At 47.7% G+C, this 14,469-nt stretch overlaps 1 protein-coding gene across 1 annotated transcript; it reads right to left on the bottom strand.

Annotated features, from left to right (window-relative positions):
* Positions 1-3,591: 3,591 nt before the first annotated feature.
* On the bottom strand, positions 3,592-9,200 carry CRX (cone-rod homeobox). Its single transcript, XM_055240168.1, has 3 exons — positions 9,091-9,200; positions 7,045-7,196; positions 3,592-4,239 (listed from the first exon to the last, which is right to left on the bottom strand). The coding sequence occupies exons 1-3, from the start codon at positions 9,188-9,190 to the stop codon at positions 3,592-3,594; spliced, it is 900 nt and encodes a 299-aa protein (XP_055096143.1). The 5' UTR covers positions 9,191-9,200.
* Between the last annotated feature and the right edge of the window lie 5,269 nt (positions 9,201-14,469).

The following is a 14,469-nucleotide window of genomic DNA, read 5'->3' on the forward strand; positions in this document are numbered from 1 at the left end:
TGGCCTTACTCAATCCTCCCTCCTCAGCTTCTCAGAGCACTGGATTACATGCGTGAGCCACTGCACCCAGCCCCTGATCCTTCATAAATTGGCTTTAGAGGGATGTCAAGGAAAGGAGGGTGAAGAGACAGGAAACACATGGATGGACCCAGGCCCCACAGACAGAAGGAACAGAGCAGTTCCTGTTTCTACCGGCCCCTCCTGGAAAAAAATACGGAAACTAAAGAATCATCCAGACTTTAAATGAGATCCAACATTTTAATCAGTTTCACTCTGTGGGTGGACAGAGAAGGGGGACCCGGAGGCCAGTGTGTGGGGAAGAGGAGGACAGATAAGGTGACACCTTCTCAGGGAGGCTCTTGGCTTCTTCCTTCTGTCCCCACCTGCCTTGTCACTCTCCCTGGCTTTAGGACGTAGAACATTTGAAATCTCCCGTGCACAGCTTGAAGAACCTGCACTCAGGAGCCCAGCCCGGGAAAAGCAACTTGTAACCTCCTAGCCGGATTTGGCGCCCTGCCCTCTCCGGCTCCTGGTGGAGTCTCAGAAGACCCCAGGATCAGGCCCTCTCTAAGTCTTACCCCGTCGGCCTGTGATGGGGGCCCCTCGGCCTTCACTACTCACTCTTCCCAGAACCTTGCATGCATCCTTCAGTCCCTCCCTGACTCCCATCAAGTTTCTACGACTTGTTTGCACAAGACACATCCTCCCCGGTGAATAAAGAGAAGCTTCTCTTCCATGCCTGAGTCCCGGCCTCCAGTGCAGAGCTTCCGTGTCTCCGAAGAATGAAACTTATAGTGGATTCTGATCCCAACGTTTGCACAGACCCAGGGCACAATATCGTCTCATCCCTGCCCCTCCTGTGTGAACTTTGTCTGGCTCCCCTAGCCTCCCCAATGATCTAGTTGTCTTCCTCTGTTTATATGTTCATCCCACACTGGACTCTTGAGCCACTCCTGGGTTATTTTTGTTGTTGTTATTATTGAGATGGAGTTTTGCTCTTGTGACCCAGGCTGGAGTGCAGTGCCACAATCTCTGCTCTCTTCACCCTTCGCCTCCCGGGTTCCAGCAATTCTCCTGCCTCAGCCTCCCGAGTAGCTGGGATTACAGGCGCGCACCACCATGCCCGGCTAATTTTTGTATTATTAGTAGAGACAGGGTTTCACTATGTTGGCCAGGCTGGTCTTGAACTCCTGACCTCAGGTGATCCACCCGCCTCGGCCTCCCAAAGTGCTGAGATTACAGGCGTGAGCTACCGCACCCGGCCCACTCCTGGGCTTAATGTCCCAGAACCCAGCATGACTCGGGCCTATGAGAGATGAACACGTTTTATGTGGAATAAAAACCTCTTTGTGGGCTCTAGAGATCAGGGTGTGCCCCTCAGGGGGTCTAGGCTGTGTGCAGCTCTTCTGGTCTGGTGCTGGAAACGTCATCTGATACCTCCCGGCCTCTCTTCACATCTCGCCTTTCTCCTGACCCTGGCTGCTGCTAACATTGTGTACCAACTCGTAAGCATATATTGTGCCCTATCTCTTCCCAACTCTTAGTTCAGTGACCTCAGGTTGCTAGCTTGAAGTCAGCCGTGGCGGGAGTATTTACACCCCGGAAATTGACAAACGCTCCACAACCAACCTTTCCTCTTCCTTGGAGAGCCCATTGTTAGACCTCTGCCAGCACACCACTGTCTTCCTGCCCTACTTTTTTTTTTACACCTTGCGTTGTGAACTCCACCGACGAAGGGCTCTGGGATCCCACCTCCCCACCCAAAAATGAAAGGAGAACTCAGACTGAGAAGGCAGAGACCCAGCACCCAACTTCTGAGCATCAAACGGCCTCAATCCGTCTTCAGGTTCTCACAAGTGCTTGCCTGTGTCACCATAAGTAAGATTCTATTTCAAGAAATAATGGTGCCACCCCAGGAAAATGTCCTCAAGCCAAGCTCTATTTTCCAATCCCACCATCAAAACTGAAAACCAAAACAAAAAAAAAAAATCTAAAAAAGGGAATGTATGCTTGAAATGTAGGGCTGCCTCCTCCAAATCTATTTCCCCCTCTTCCTGTCTCTTGTTTATTTACAGATGGGAGGCTGTCCAGCTGCTTCTTCTCTGTGAAATAGCCACAACTATAGGTGATACGTCCCATGCAGCTACCCCAATTCCATCAGTGTCTCACCTTTAGAAAATCCTAAAACAAAAGAAAAAAGGAGTAGAGATGGAACAGGCAAGTTGCCTTTCATTTCCCTACCAAATATACACATTCCCAATGTGCTAATGAGCGAATGAGTGATAAAACGTCTTTAAAAAGAAACTAAGAAGAAAAAGTATATATATGTATAGCTACATATATGAATATAGATCATTGTCTCTCAAACAGTCCCCTAAACCTACCATGTAAGCCTGACATTTGTGAAGTCTGTAAAATTCCCAGATAATTTATTTTTAATGTAACTGCATCATTGGCCTAAGGTTTCCCGACGGGGCTTCTTAAAGTCTGTCTTTGGAATTTCTAGAAAGGTCCCTAACCATATGCTAAAGAAGTGTCCACGTGTAGGGCCAGGCACAATGGCTCATGCCTGTAATCCCAGCACTTTGGGAGGCCGAGGTGGGCGGATCACTTGAGGTCAGGGGTTCGAGACCAGCCTGGCCAACATAGCGAAACCCTGTCTCTACTAATAATACAAAAATTAGCCAGGCGTGGTGGAACACACCTGTAATCCCAGCTAATTGGGAGATTGAGGCAGGAGCATCGCTTCAACCCGGGAGGCAGAGGTTGCAGTCAGTGAGCCGCGATCACACCACTGCACTCCAGCCTGAGCAAAAGAGCGAGACTCCGCGGTGGCTCACGCCTGTAATCCCAGCACTTTGGGAGGCGGAGGCGGGTGGATCACGAGGTCAGGAGATCGAGACCATCCTGGCTAACACGGTGAAACCCCGTCTCTACTAAAAATACAAAAAAAAATTTAGCCGGGCATGGTGGCGGGCACCCGTAGTCCCAGCTACTCGGGAGACTGAGGCAGGAGAATGGCGTGAACCCGGGAGGCGGAGCTTGCAGTGAACCGAGATCGTGCCACTGCACTCCAGCCTGGGCGACAGATCTAGATTCTGTCTCTCAAAAAAAAAAAAAAAAAAAAAAAAAAGGTGTCCACGTGGAAAGTTAAGGAATCAAGCCCCCCTACTTGCTTGTTCAAGGGCACGGTGATTCTGACCTAAACATGACCCCAAATCAACTGCAATTTTGGTTTGACTTCTTCTTGGAGCAAGTTCTCAGCACCACTTTCTGAAGCCTGGAGCTCGTGGTGTACTTCAGTGGTCACAATCGTGCCAGACGGTGTTGGGGTTGAGAGAATCACCAGGACCTGTGAGCTGTCCCGGGAGAGGGAGGAGCCTCTCCCTGCGGAGGAAAGGGGTGGGCTCTGTAAGCTGAACACCCAGCCGAGCCGAGCCGCAGAGACCAGGGCTGTCGTCGGCCGTCGGAAGGACAGCTGGTTCCGGTTGCTTTCTCAGTGATGCCGTCCCGGGATCTAAGCTGCAGGGAAGCAGATTCAGAAGAGAAAGGGTCCCGAGGCCCAACGGAGAGAGTTGGAGACTGCGTCCTCTACAAGATCTGAAACTTCCAGGCACTCTGATCCTTGTAGTCCAGAGGGTCCATGGGATTGTAGGTGAATTTCCAGGCGCCCGTGGGGTCCTTGAATTCCAAGCTATCCACGGGGCTGTAGGCGCCATAGCTCTGGCCTGATAGGGAGGTGGGGGACTGGGCCAGGGAAGGTCCCACGGAGGGGCCAGAGAGAGGGCTAAGAGCCGGGCCCCCTAGCTGGGGCACCATGGGAGAAAGGTAGGGGTCTAGGCCGCTGAAATAGGAGCTCGGAGACCCATAGGCGGAGGGGGAAGAGCAGAAAGCGGAGGCCGGGGCGTAGGTCATGGCATAGGGGGCCGAGGTCAGAGACGGCGCCGAAGCCACCAGCCCAGCCCGCTGCGCCTCAGGCAAAGGGGACTCTGAGGCTGGGCTCCAGATGGACACAGTGGCCACCGCCGTGGTTGGGGAGCCTGAGGGGCCGGGCAGAGGGGGACTGTAGGAATCTGAGATGCCCAGAGGGTCTGGACACACATCCGTGGAGGGTCTTGGGGACGTGCCCGCCTTCCTCTTGGCAGGCCGGGCCTTGGCCTGGCCCCCTGGGGGCTGCTGCTGCTGTTTCTGCTGCTGCCGCTGCTGCCTGCATTTAGCCCTGCGGTTCTTGAACCAAACCTGGGGGATAAGAGGGGAGATGGGGGTGGGTAAGTGGGGAAGAGGCCCAGGAGAGCCGCAGGGTGCCCAGGGATGAGGACACTTCTTGGTGAGAGGTGCTGGGGTCACATCTGTCTACTTTGCATCCAGCTGTGGGGCATCTATTCATCCATCCATCCATCTATCCATCCAATCATACCTGCATGTGTGCATGAACACATACATACATCATACCTATGTGCATTCATCCATCCGTCTAATACAAACATGCACACGTACAATTATACATATATACACCATACTCACATATATCACGCATACATTTACCCATCTATATGATCATACATACATTATACACATATTCATCCATCCATCTAGTACAAACATGCACACGTACAATTATACATACATACACCATACGCACATACATCATGCCTGCATTTACCATCTATATGATCATACATACATCATACACATATTCATCCACCCATCTAATACAAACATGCACACATACAATTATACATACATACACCATACGCACATACATCATGCATATATTTACCCATCTATCTGATCATACATACATACATCATACACATATACATCATACATACATTCACTGGCCCATCTGATCATACATGCAAGTGTACATACATCATACACACATACATCATACGTGCATTAATGGAGCCATCTGATCATACATATATATGTCATACACATATTCATCCATCCATCTGATCATACAAACATACAATTATACATACATACATTGTACACACATACATCATATGCACATACCTCATACATAGATACACATTAATCCATACATACAATCATACAAACACATATTTCATTTATCCATCTAATTATATATACATTCATACACTCATATATAAACAAATAAACCCATCCAGTCATCCAATCATGCATATATGCATACATATATCATACCTACAGGCATTCATCCACCTAATACAAACATACACACATACAATTATACATACACCATACACGCATGCATCATGCATACATTTATCCATCTATCTGATCATACATACATCGTACACATATTCATCCATCTGATCATACAGACATAAAAATGTACAATTATAGGCACATACATTGTACACACATACATCATACATAGCTATGCACTAATCTATCTAATCATACATACATACAATCACACATACATATTTCATTTATCCTTCCAATCATACACACGTGTGTATGCACATAAATGTAACATCATATCTACAGCATGCAAACATACACGCATACAATTATACATACATACACCATACACACATACATTATGCAGACATCCATCTTATCATACATACATACCTCACACATATATATGTCATACACACATTCACCAGTCCATCTGATCATACATACATCATACATACACTTATCCATCTGATGATACATACAATTGTACACACATACATCATACATAGATTCATCCATCTATCTTATACATATAATTATATATACATAGGTCATACACATATACATCATACATGCATTAATGGATCTATCTAATCATACATACATCATATGCACGTTCATCCATCCATCTGATTATACAAGCATACAAATATACAATTATACACCCATACATCATACACACATACATCATGCATACATACACATTAATCCATCCAATCATACCTATATACAATCATACAAACACACACATTTTATTTATCTGTCCAATCATATATACGTGCATACACTCATATACACATAAATACACCCATCCGGCCGGGTGCGGTGGCTCACGCCTGTAATCCCAGCGCTTTGGGAGGCCGAGGCAGTAGGATTGCCTGAGGTCAGGAGTTTGAGACCAGCCTGGCCAACATGGTGAAACCCCATCTCTACTAAAAATACAAAAATTAGCCCTGTGTGGTGGCACGTGCCTGTAATCCCAGCTACACAGGAGGCCGAGGCAGGAGAATCACTTGAACTCAGGAGGCGGAGGTTGCAGTGAGCCAAGATCATGCCACTGCACTCCAGCCTGGGAGACAGAGCGAGACTCCATTTCAAATAAATAAATACACCCATCCATCCAATCATGCAGGCACATACACCATGTATACATATATCATGCATGCATACATTCATCATCTATCTAATCATACCTACGTGTGTTCATGCAAACACACATATATACATGTATCCATCCCATCATACACACAGACACTCATATATACACATACATACATTCATCCATGCTTCCAGTCATACATGCACACACACACATCTACAGTCACACATACATACATTCATCTATGCATCCACCCACCCATCTATCCATCCGTCTATTCAGTCAGTTAATAAACATGCATTAACCATTTTCTACTACTCTGAGGGTCCATCAGTGGAATTGACGTTCTACTTGGGAGAGACAGAGTCTAAATAAACAGACTCTGAGAAACCATACGTAAATCATATGCAATGTTAAATGCTGTGTTCAGTGTGGCTCTCATTGATTGATAAGCAAAGACTCGAACAAGGCGATGGGGCCTGCTGTGTGGTTATCTGGAAATAAGCATTCCAGAGAGAGGAAATTGAGTGCAAAGGCCCGAGGCAGGAGGGTGCTTGGCAGGCAGGTCAGGGCCAGCGCGGCTGGAGAGGAGCGAGGGGCGATGAGAGCCATGAGGTGGTCAGTGGGATGGTGGGGAGAGGAATTATTGTCCCCTTTATAACTTTGGCTGTCACTCTGGATCTCTCCCTCCTCCCATCGCTCTTTGTTCCAGGGAGGGCTCCTGAGGTCACAGGAAGGGTTGGGAGGGGTCCAGAGACCCGCCACCCCACCTGAACCCTGGACTCGGGCAGATTGATCTTCAGAGCCACCTCCTCGCGGGCATAGACGTCTGGGTACTGGGTCTTGGCAAACAGTGCCTCCAGTTCCTCCAGTTGGCTCCGGGTGAAGGTGGTCCGCTCCCGCCGCTGCTTCCTGGGGGCGCCTGGGGTGGGACAGGAAACAGGACCCTCAGGTCATCCACGTGGGCTGGTGTGAGGCCCTGAGGCTGGGTGGGATGTCAAGAATTCCATCCTGGTTGCCATTTCCCTAAACTAAGGATGGAATACACATTCCCTGCCCTTCTACACCTCACTCTGTGACTGGCACTCTGTGGCTCATGCCTGACCCCAAGGCTTTAGCTCTACAAGGAGGTGTGTGAGTCATTTTTCCCTCTTCTAAACTTTCTTATGTACTAACACATAATCAGTTGAAGTGTGACATTGCTGACATTCAACCATTTCTAGCCTATAAAAGTAGCAAGTCTGGGCCAGGTGCGGTGGCTCACACCTGTAATCCCAGCACTTTGGGAGGCCGAGGCAGGCAGATCACAAGGTCAAGAAATCAAGACCATCCTGGCCAACATGGGGAACCCGTCTCTACTAAAAATACAAAAAATTAGCCAAGTGTGGTGGCGCACGCCTGTAGTCCCAGCTACTTGGGAGGCTGAGGCAGGAGAATCGCTTGAACCCAGAAGGCAGAGGTTGTAGTGAGCCAAGATTACACCACTGCACTCCAGCCTGGTGACAGGACCAGGTTCGGTCTCAAAAAAAAAAAGTAGCAAGTCCACACCGCTCAACATAATGCAAAAAAAAAAAAAAAAAAAAAAAAACGAGAGCTAAAGAATAATCCTACAAATAACTGAGTACTCACTTCTCTTAAAAATAAGGCTTTACAAAAATTAGCCGGGCATGGTGGTGTGCGCCTGTAATCCCAGCTACTTGGGAGGCTGAGGCAGGAGAATCACTTAAACCCAGGAGGCGAAAGTTGCAGTGAGCCAAGATCGCGCCATTGCACTCCAGCCTGGGCAGGAGAGAAACTCCATCTAAACTCTGTCTCAAAAATTAAAAAAAGAAAGAAGAAAGAAAGAAAGAAAGAAAGAAAGAAAGAAAGAAAGAAAGAAAGAAAGAAAGAAAGAAAGAAAGAAAGAAAGAAAGAAAGAAAGAAAGAAAGAAAGAAAGAAAGAAAGAAAGGCTTTGCAGGCCAGGTGCAGTGGCTAATGCCTGTAATCCCAGCACTTTGGGAGGCTGAGTCAGGTGGAGTATTTGAACCCAGGAGTCTGAGACCAGCCTGGGCAACATAGGGAGACCCAATCTCTACAAAAAAAATTTAAAAAAATAGTAATTTTTTTCTTTTTTTTTTTTTTTTTTTTTTTTTGAGACGGAGTCTCGCTCTGTCGCCCAGGCTGGAGTGCAGTGGCACAATCTCAGTTCACTGCAAGCTCCGCCTCCCGGGTTCACGCCATTCTCCTGCCTCAGCCTCTCCAAGTAGCTGGGACTACAGGCGCCCGCCACCACGCCCGCCTAATTTTTTGTATTTTTAGTAGAGACGGGGTTTCACCGTGGTCTCGATCTCCTGACCTCGTGATCCGCCTGCCTCGGCCTCCCAAAGTGCCGGGATTACAAGCGTGAGCCACCGCGCCCGGCCTCTATGTTTTGTATAATCCAGATCCTGCACAATCTACAAAAACTTTAAAAAGTTAACCAGGCATGGTGGCATGCTGTGACTACCACAGCTGCACTCCAGCCTGGGCGACAGACTGTGAGACACTGTCTCTGAAAAATAAATAAATAATACAGTTTTGCTAACAGATGAAAATTCCTCTTGATTCCCCTTCCAGATTACATCCCTTCTTCCCCACTCCAAAAGGAACCTCTGTCCTGAATTTCTAGGACTGCTCATGTTTTTCTAAGTGGCATGCATTTCAGATGAACGCAGAGGGCTGGTATATGGCCCTGAAGTCGCCCCTGTGACTGCCTTCTTCCTGGGGGCAAGAGGACCCGGAGGTCCTCCAAGAGATGAGGCCAGCCTGGGGTGCCAAGAGAAATGACTGTACTCACTTGGGTAGGGCACAGCCTGGTGCATCAGATCCACACTGGGGCCACTTAGGGCCAAGGCGTTGACAGAATAGTGGGGCCCCGGGTTCATATATGCCATCATGATCTTCGGGGACACTGAGGCCCAAGTCAGGGGGCCTGCAAGAGAAGAGGAGGGATGCTCACTCACTTACCAGTTACTCACGATGGGGTGACATGCAGGCTGAGATTCAAGTCCTGCCTCCTTCTCCTCTTAGGTATGTGACCTTGGCCATTTATCTCACCTCTCTGTACCTCTGTGTCCTCACGTGTAAATTGGCCTCTGCTTAAGGTTCTCAGAGCTTTCTTGAGACTCTGCAAAGTAGAGAGCTGAAGCCATCATGTGCCTCATAAGTGCAAGCTCTTATTCCTACTCTACCCTCTTAAAAAATCTCGTCCTGGCTAGGTACAATTGTTCACATCTGTAGTCCCAGCAATTTGGGAGGCCAAGGCAGGAGGATCACTTGAGCCCAGGAGTTTGAGACCAGCCTGGGCAATATAGCAAGACCCTGTCTCTAAAAAAAAAAAAAAAAAAAAAAAAAGTGTTTTTTTAAAAGTTAACTGGGTGTGGTGATGCATGCCTGTAATCCCAGCTACCCAGGAGGCTGAGGTGGGAGGATCACTTGAGCCCAGGAGTCTGGGGCTGCGGTGAGCTGTGTTCAGGCCACTGCACTCCAGCCTGGGTGTCACAGCAAGACTCTAAGAAAAGAACAAAACAAATCTGATCCCGTAACACTTCCTCATCCAAGATGCCTTCTTTCTGTGACCATGGGCAAACGTGCTCAGCCTCACTTATGACCAAGGACTGCAGGTTGACCAACTGTCCCTGTTTACCCAGGGTGGAGGAGAGGTGGGTATTTCTTGGAACATAGGACTTTCAGTGCTAGAGCCAGAATGGTCCCAGGCAAACTCGATTGGTTGGTCACCCTAAGGTGACCTAAGGGAGAGTGGCACTAAACCGACAGTAAAGGCCAGGCAAGGTGGCTCACGCCTGTAATCCCAGCACTTTGGGAGGCTGAGATGGACGGATCACCTGAGGTCAGAAGTTCAAGACCAGTCTGGATAACATGGTGAAACCCCGTCTCTATCAAAAATACAAAAATTAGCCGGGTGTGGTGGCGGGTGCCTGTAATCCCAGCTACTCAGGAGGCTGAGGCAGGAGAATTGCTGGAACCCGGGAGGTGGAGGTTGCAGTGAGCCAAGATCGCACCACCGCACTCCAGCCTGGGTGACAGAGCGAGACTCTGTCTCAAAAACAAACAAACAAACAAACAAACAAAAACGACAGGAAGGGCCAAGGAAGGCGGCTCACACCTGTAATCCCAGCACTTTGGGAGGTCAAGGCAGGAGAATCACTTGAGCCCAGAAGTTCAAAACCAGCCTGGGCAACATAGTGAGCCCCCATCTCTGAAAAAAAGAAAAAGAAATAGTGAAACCCAGGCCAGGCGCGATGGCTCACGCTTGTAATCCCAGCACTTTGGGAGGCCGAGGCGGGTGGATCACGAGGTCAGGAGATCGAGACCACGGTGAAACCCCGTCTCTACTAAAAATACAAAATATTAGCCGAGTGTGGTGGCGGGCGCCTGTAGTCCCAGCTACTTGGAGAGGCTGAGGCTGGAGAATGGCGTGAACCCGGGAGGCAGAGCTTGCAGTGAGCCGAGATTGCGCCACTGCACTCTAGCCTGGGCGACAGAGCGAGACTCTGTCTCAAAAAAAAAAAAAAAAAAAAGAAATAGTGAGACCCTTATCTCAAAAAAAAAAAAAAAACAAAACAGCGAGTGTGGATCTTCCATGATCACTTTTGACCTATCAGGTTGGCAAAGATGAAGGAGGTTGATAACTTCTGGCACTGGGGTCAGTGTGGGGAAAGGCACACTCCCATGGCACATAGTTGCAACAAACTGTTATTGAAGTAAAGTGTCATCTTTCTTTTGTCCTAGTAATTCACCTTCAATGTATACCTCAGTCGCCTTGTTGGAAAATGGGAATGAAAATAGCATTTATGGGCCAGGCGCAGTGGCTCACACCTGTAATCCCAGCGCTTTGGGAAACCTAGGCAGGCAGATCACTTGAGGTCAGGAGTTTGGGATTAGCCTGGTCAACATGGTGAAACCCCGTCTCTACTAAAAATACAAAAATTAGCCGGGCACAGGGGTGCATGCCTGTAGTCCCAGCTACTTGAGAGGCTGAGGCAGGAGAATCGCTTGAACCCGGGAGGCGGAGGTCGTAGTGAGCCAAAATGGTGCCACCACACCCAAAGTTTGCTTCATATTCTAAGGCAGCAGTCCTCAACCTTTTGGCACCAAAAACTGGTTTCGTGGAAGATAATTTTTCCATGGATGGGGGCGGGCAGTGCATTAGATTCTCATAAGGAGCATGCAACCTAGATCTCTCGCACGTGCAGTTCACAATAGGTTTCACGTTCCTATGAGAATCTAGAGCCATCGCTGATCTGACAGGAGGCGGGGCTCAGGCAGTAATGCTCGCTCACCAGCTGTGCAACCCCGTGCCTAACAGACTACAAACTGGGGGTTGGGGATCCTATTCTAAGGGACTGTACCTGTATTTGATTTACAATTTTTTTTTTTTTTTTTTTTTGAGACAGAGTCTTGCTCTGTCGCCCAGGCTGAAGTGCAGTGGCTCGATCTCAGCTCACGGCAACTTCCGCCTCCCGGGTTCAAGCGATTCTCCTGCCTCAGCCTCCCGCGGAGCTGGGATTACAGGCATGCGCCACCACGCCCGGCTAATTTTTGTATTTTTAGTAGAGACGGGGTTTCACCATGTTGGCCAGGCTGGTCTCGAACTCCTGACCTCATGATCCGCCCACCTCGGCTTCCCAAAGTGCTGCGATTACAGGCATCAGCCACTACACCCAGCCTATTATTCATTATTGATTACAGTCTAGACTTCGACAAGGTAATGGTAACCTCAGGAAGTTTGGTTGCAAATGATTTCTCTCTGGTAGAAAAGATAACCTCAAAGGTTACAGTTGTATTGTCCTGTAGGTCTTTAACCAGTTTTGTATCTAACCTGGCAAACTTTCTTCAGCCCATCTTTCCTGACTAAACGTATTAACTTCTGTTCATCAAATTCTCCTTTTTTTTTTTTTTTTTTTTTAATGGAGTCTTGTTCTGTCGCCCAGGCTGGAGTGCAGTGGCACAATCTCGGCTCGCTGCAACCTCCACCTCCTGGGTTCAAGCTATTCTCCTGCCTCAGCTTCCCAAGTAGCTGGGATTACAGGCATGAGCCACCACACCCAGTTAATTTTTTGTATTCTTAGTAAAGACAAGGTTTCACCATTGTTGGCCAAACTGGTCTCGAACTCCCGACCTCAGGCACCCGCCACCACGCCCAGCTAATTTTTGTATTTTTAGTAGAGTCAGGGTTTCACCATGTTGGCCAGGATGGTCTCAATCTCTTGACCTCGTGATCCACCCCCGTCAGCCTCCCAAAGTGCTGGGATTACAGGCATGAGCCACTGCACCCAGCCCGAATTCTCCTTTGAAACAGCTGATTCCTTCATTCATGACTTAAATAAATTTTTGACCTGTGCTTATTATATATGTGTCAGAGAATCAGATTTGTTTTTTGGGGTTTTTTAAGAGACAAGGTCTCCCTCTGTCATCCAGGCTGGAGTGTAGCGGCGTTGCCATAAATCACTGCAGCCTCCAACTCCTGGGCTCAAGTGATCTTCCCACCTCAGCCTCCCAAAATGCTAGGACTACAGACATAGCCACCACACCTGGCCAAATGGGTTTTTTTTTTTTTTTTTTCATTTAATTGCACTTTTGACAATAAGTGTTTGTGAATGTTATTTTATATATTGTATATGACCAAGCCATATATATTATATTTATTATTTGTTTTATTATATATTATAAATATTATAAAGTTATAATATTTATATCTTCAAAGGGAACAAGTATGGTGCTGGGCAGTATGTATACCTCACAACCATTTGTGATTTTTAAAACAATGCAGTTGACCGGGTGCTGTGTCTCACACCTATAATCTCAGCACTTTGGGGGGTCAAGGTGGGCAGATTGCTTGAGCCCAGGAGTTCGAGACCAGCTTGGGTAATATGGCAAAACCCTGTCTCCACAAAAAAAAATACAAAAATTGGTCAGGCATGGTGGTCCACACCTGTAGTCTCAGCTACTCAGGAGGCTGAGGCAGGAGGATCACCGGAGCCCAGGATTTGGAGACTGCAGTGAGCTATGAGCATGCCACCGTGGCACACCAGCCTAGGCAATAGAGCAAGACCTTGTCTCAATAATAATAACAAATAGGCCAGGTGCAGTTGCTCATGCCTGTAATCCCAGCACTTTGGGAGGCCGAGGCAGATGGATCACCTGAGGTCAAGAGTTCGAGACCAGCCTGGCCAACATGGCAAAACCCTGTCTCTACTAAAAATACAAAATTAGGCGGGCGTGGTGGTGGGTGCCTGTAATCCCAGCTACTCCAGAGGCTGAGGCAGGAGAATTGCTTGAACCCGGGAGGCAGAGGTTGCAGTGAGCCGAGATCACGCCATTGCACTCCAGCCTGGGCAACAAGAGCGAAACTCCATCTCAAAGAGTCATAATAATAAAATAAATTTAAAAATAAAAATACAGTAAAATAAAAATACAAAAATTAGCCAAGCATGGTGGTGCATGCCTGTAATCCCAGCTACTTGGGAAGCGGAGGCAGGAGACCCTCTGGAACCTGGGAAGTGGAGGTTGCAGTGAGTCGAGATTGTGCCAGTGCACTCCAGCCTGGCTGGCAGAGTGATTCTCCATCTCAAAAATAATAAATATTATTATTATTAATTAATAAATAAAATGAGGCATTGATTTTACTCATGTGTAGAATATATGCTTATATATGCACAGAAAATTCCCAGGAAGGAAGCAAGCTACCGGTACCAGTGGCTGCCTCTGGGAAGGAGTGCTAAAGCCATATCTTGTCTCTATAGTTTGGATTACTTTTTAATTGTGTGTGTGTGTGTGTGTGTGTGTATGTTCTTGTCAAAAGCAAAAACAACAATGAAATCTTCAAAAAAGCAAATAGAACATGAAAACCCTCTGAGGGTTCCTCATTGCCCTCATTAGGATGGCCTCAGAAAACCTCTCAGCCTCCACAGCTATTTGCATAAGCCGTTTCCCGGGTTAGGCACGCCTCTCCCTCACCCTAAAGCCCCTCTCACCAGCTAACCCTTTCTCCTCCAGGTCTCAGCTCAGCTACTTTCCCCACAGAAAGCAACCTATGCCCCTAAACTGGATTTTACACACACACACACACACACACACACACACTCCCTACCTCTTTTTCTTCAAGACACAGCTTGTATTAAATGACATATTTATATGTTTGTTTATCTGTCTC

The sequence above is a fragment of the Symphalangus syndactylus genome, chromosome 13 (assembly GCF_028878055.3).
Source record: "Symphalangus syndactylus isolate Jambi chromosome 13, NHGRI_mSymSyn1-v2.1_pri, whole genome shotgun sequence".
Taxonomy (NCBI): Eukaryota; Metazoa; Chordata; class Mammalia; order Primates; family Hylobatidae; genus Symphalangus; species Symphalangus syndactylus.

Excerpts from the sequence above, each read along its gene's own strand:
- CRX (XM_055240168.1), bottom strand. The coding sequence starts at position 9,190 with ATGATGGCATATATGAACCCGGGGCCCCACTATTCTGTCAACGCCTTG. Across the intron at positions 7,197-9,090 it reads CCAGGCTGTGCCCTACCCAA|GCGCCCCCAGGAAGCAGCGG; the intron begins GTGAGTACAGTC and ends GTCCCACCCCAG. Across the intron at positions 4,240-7,044 it reads TGCCCGAGTCCAGGGTTCAG|GTTTGGTTCAAGAACCGCAG; the intron begins GTGGGGTGGCGG and ends CTTATCCCCCAG.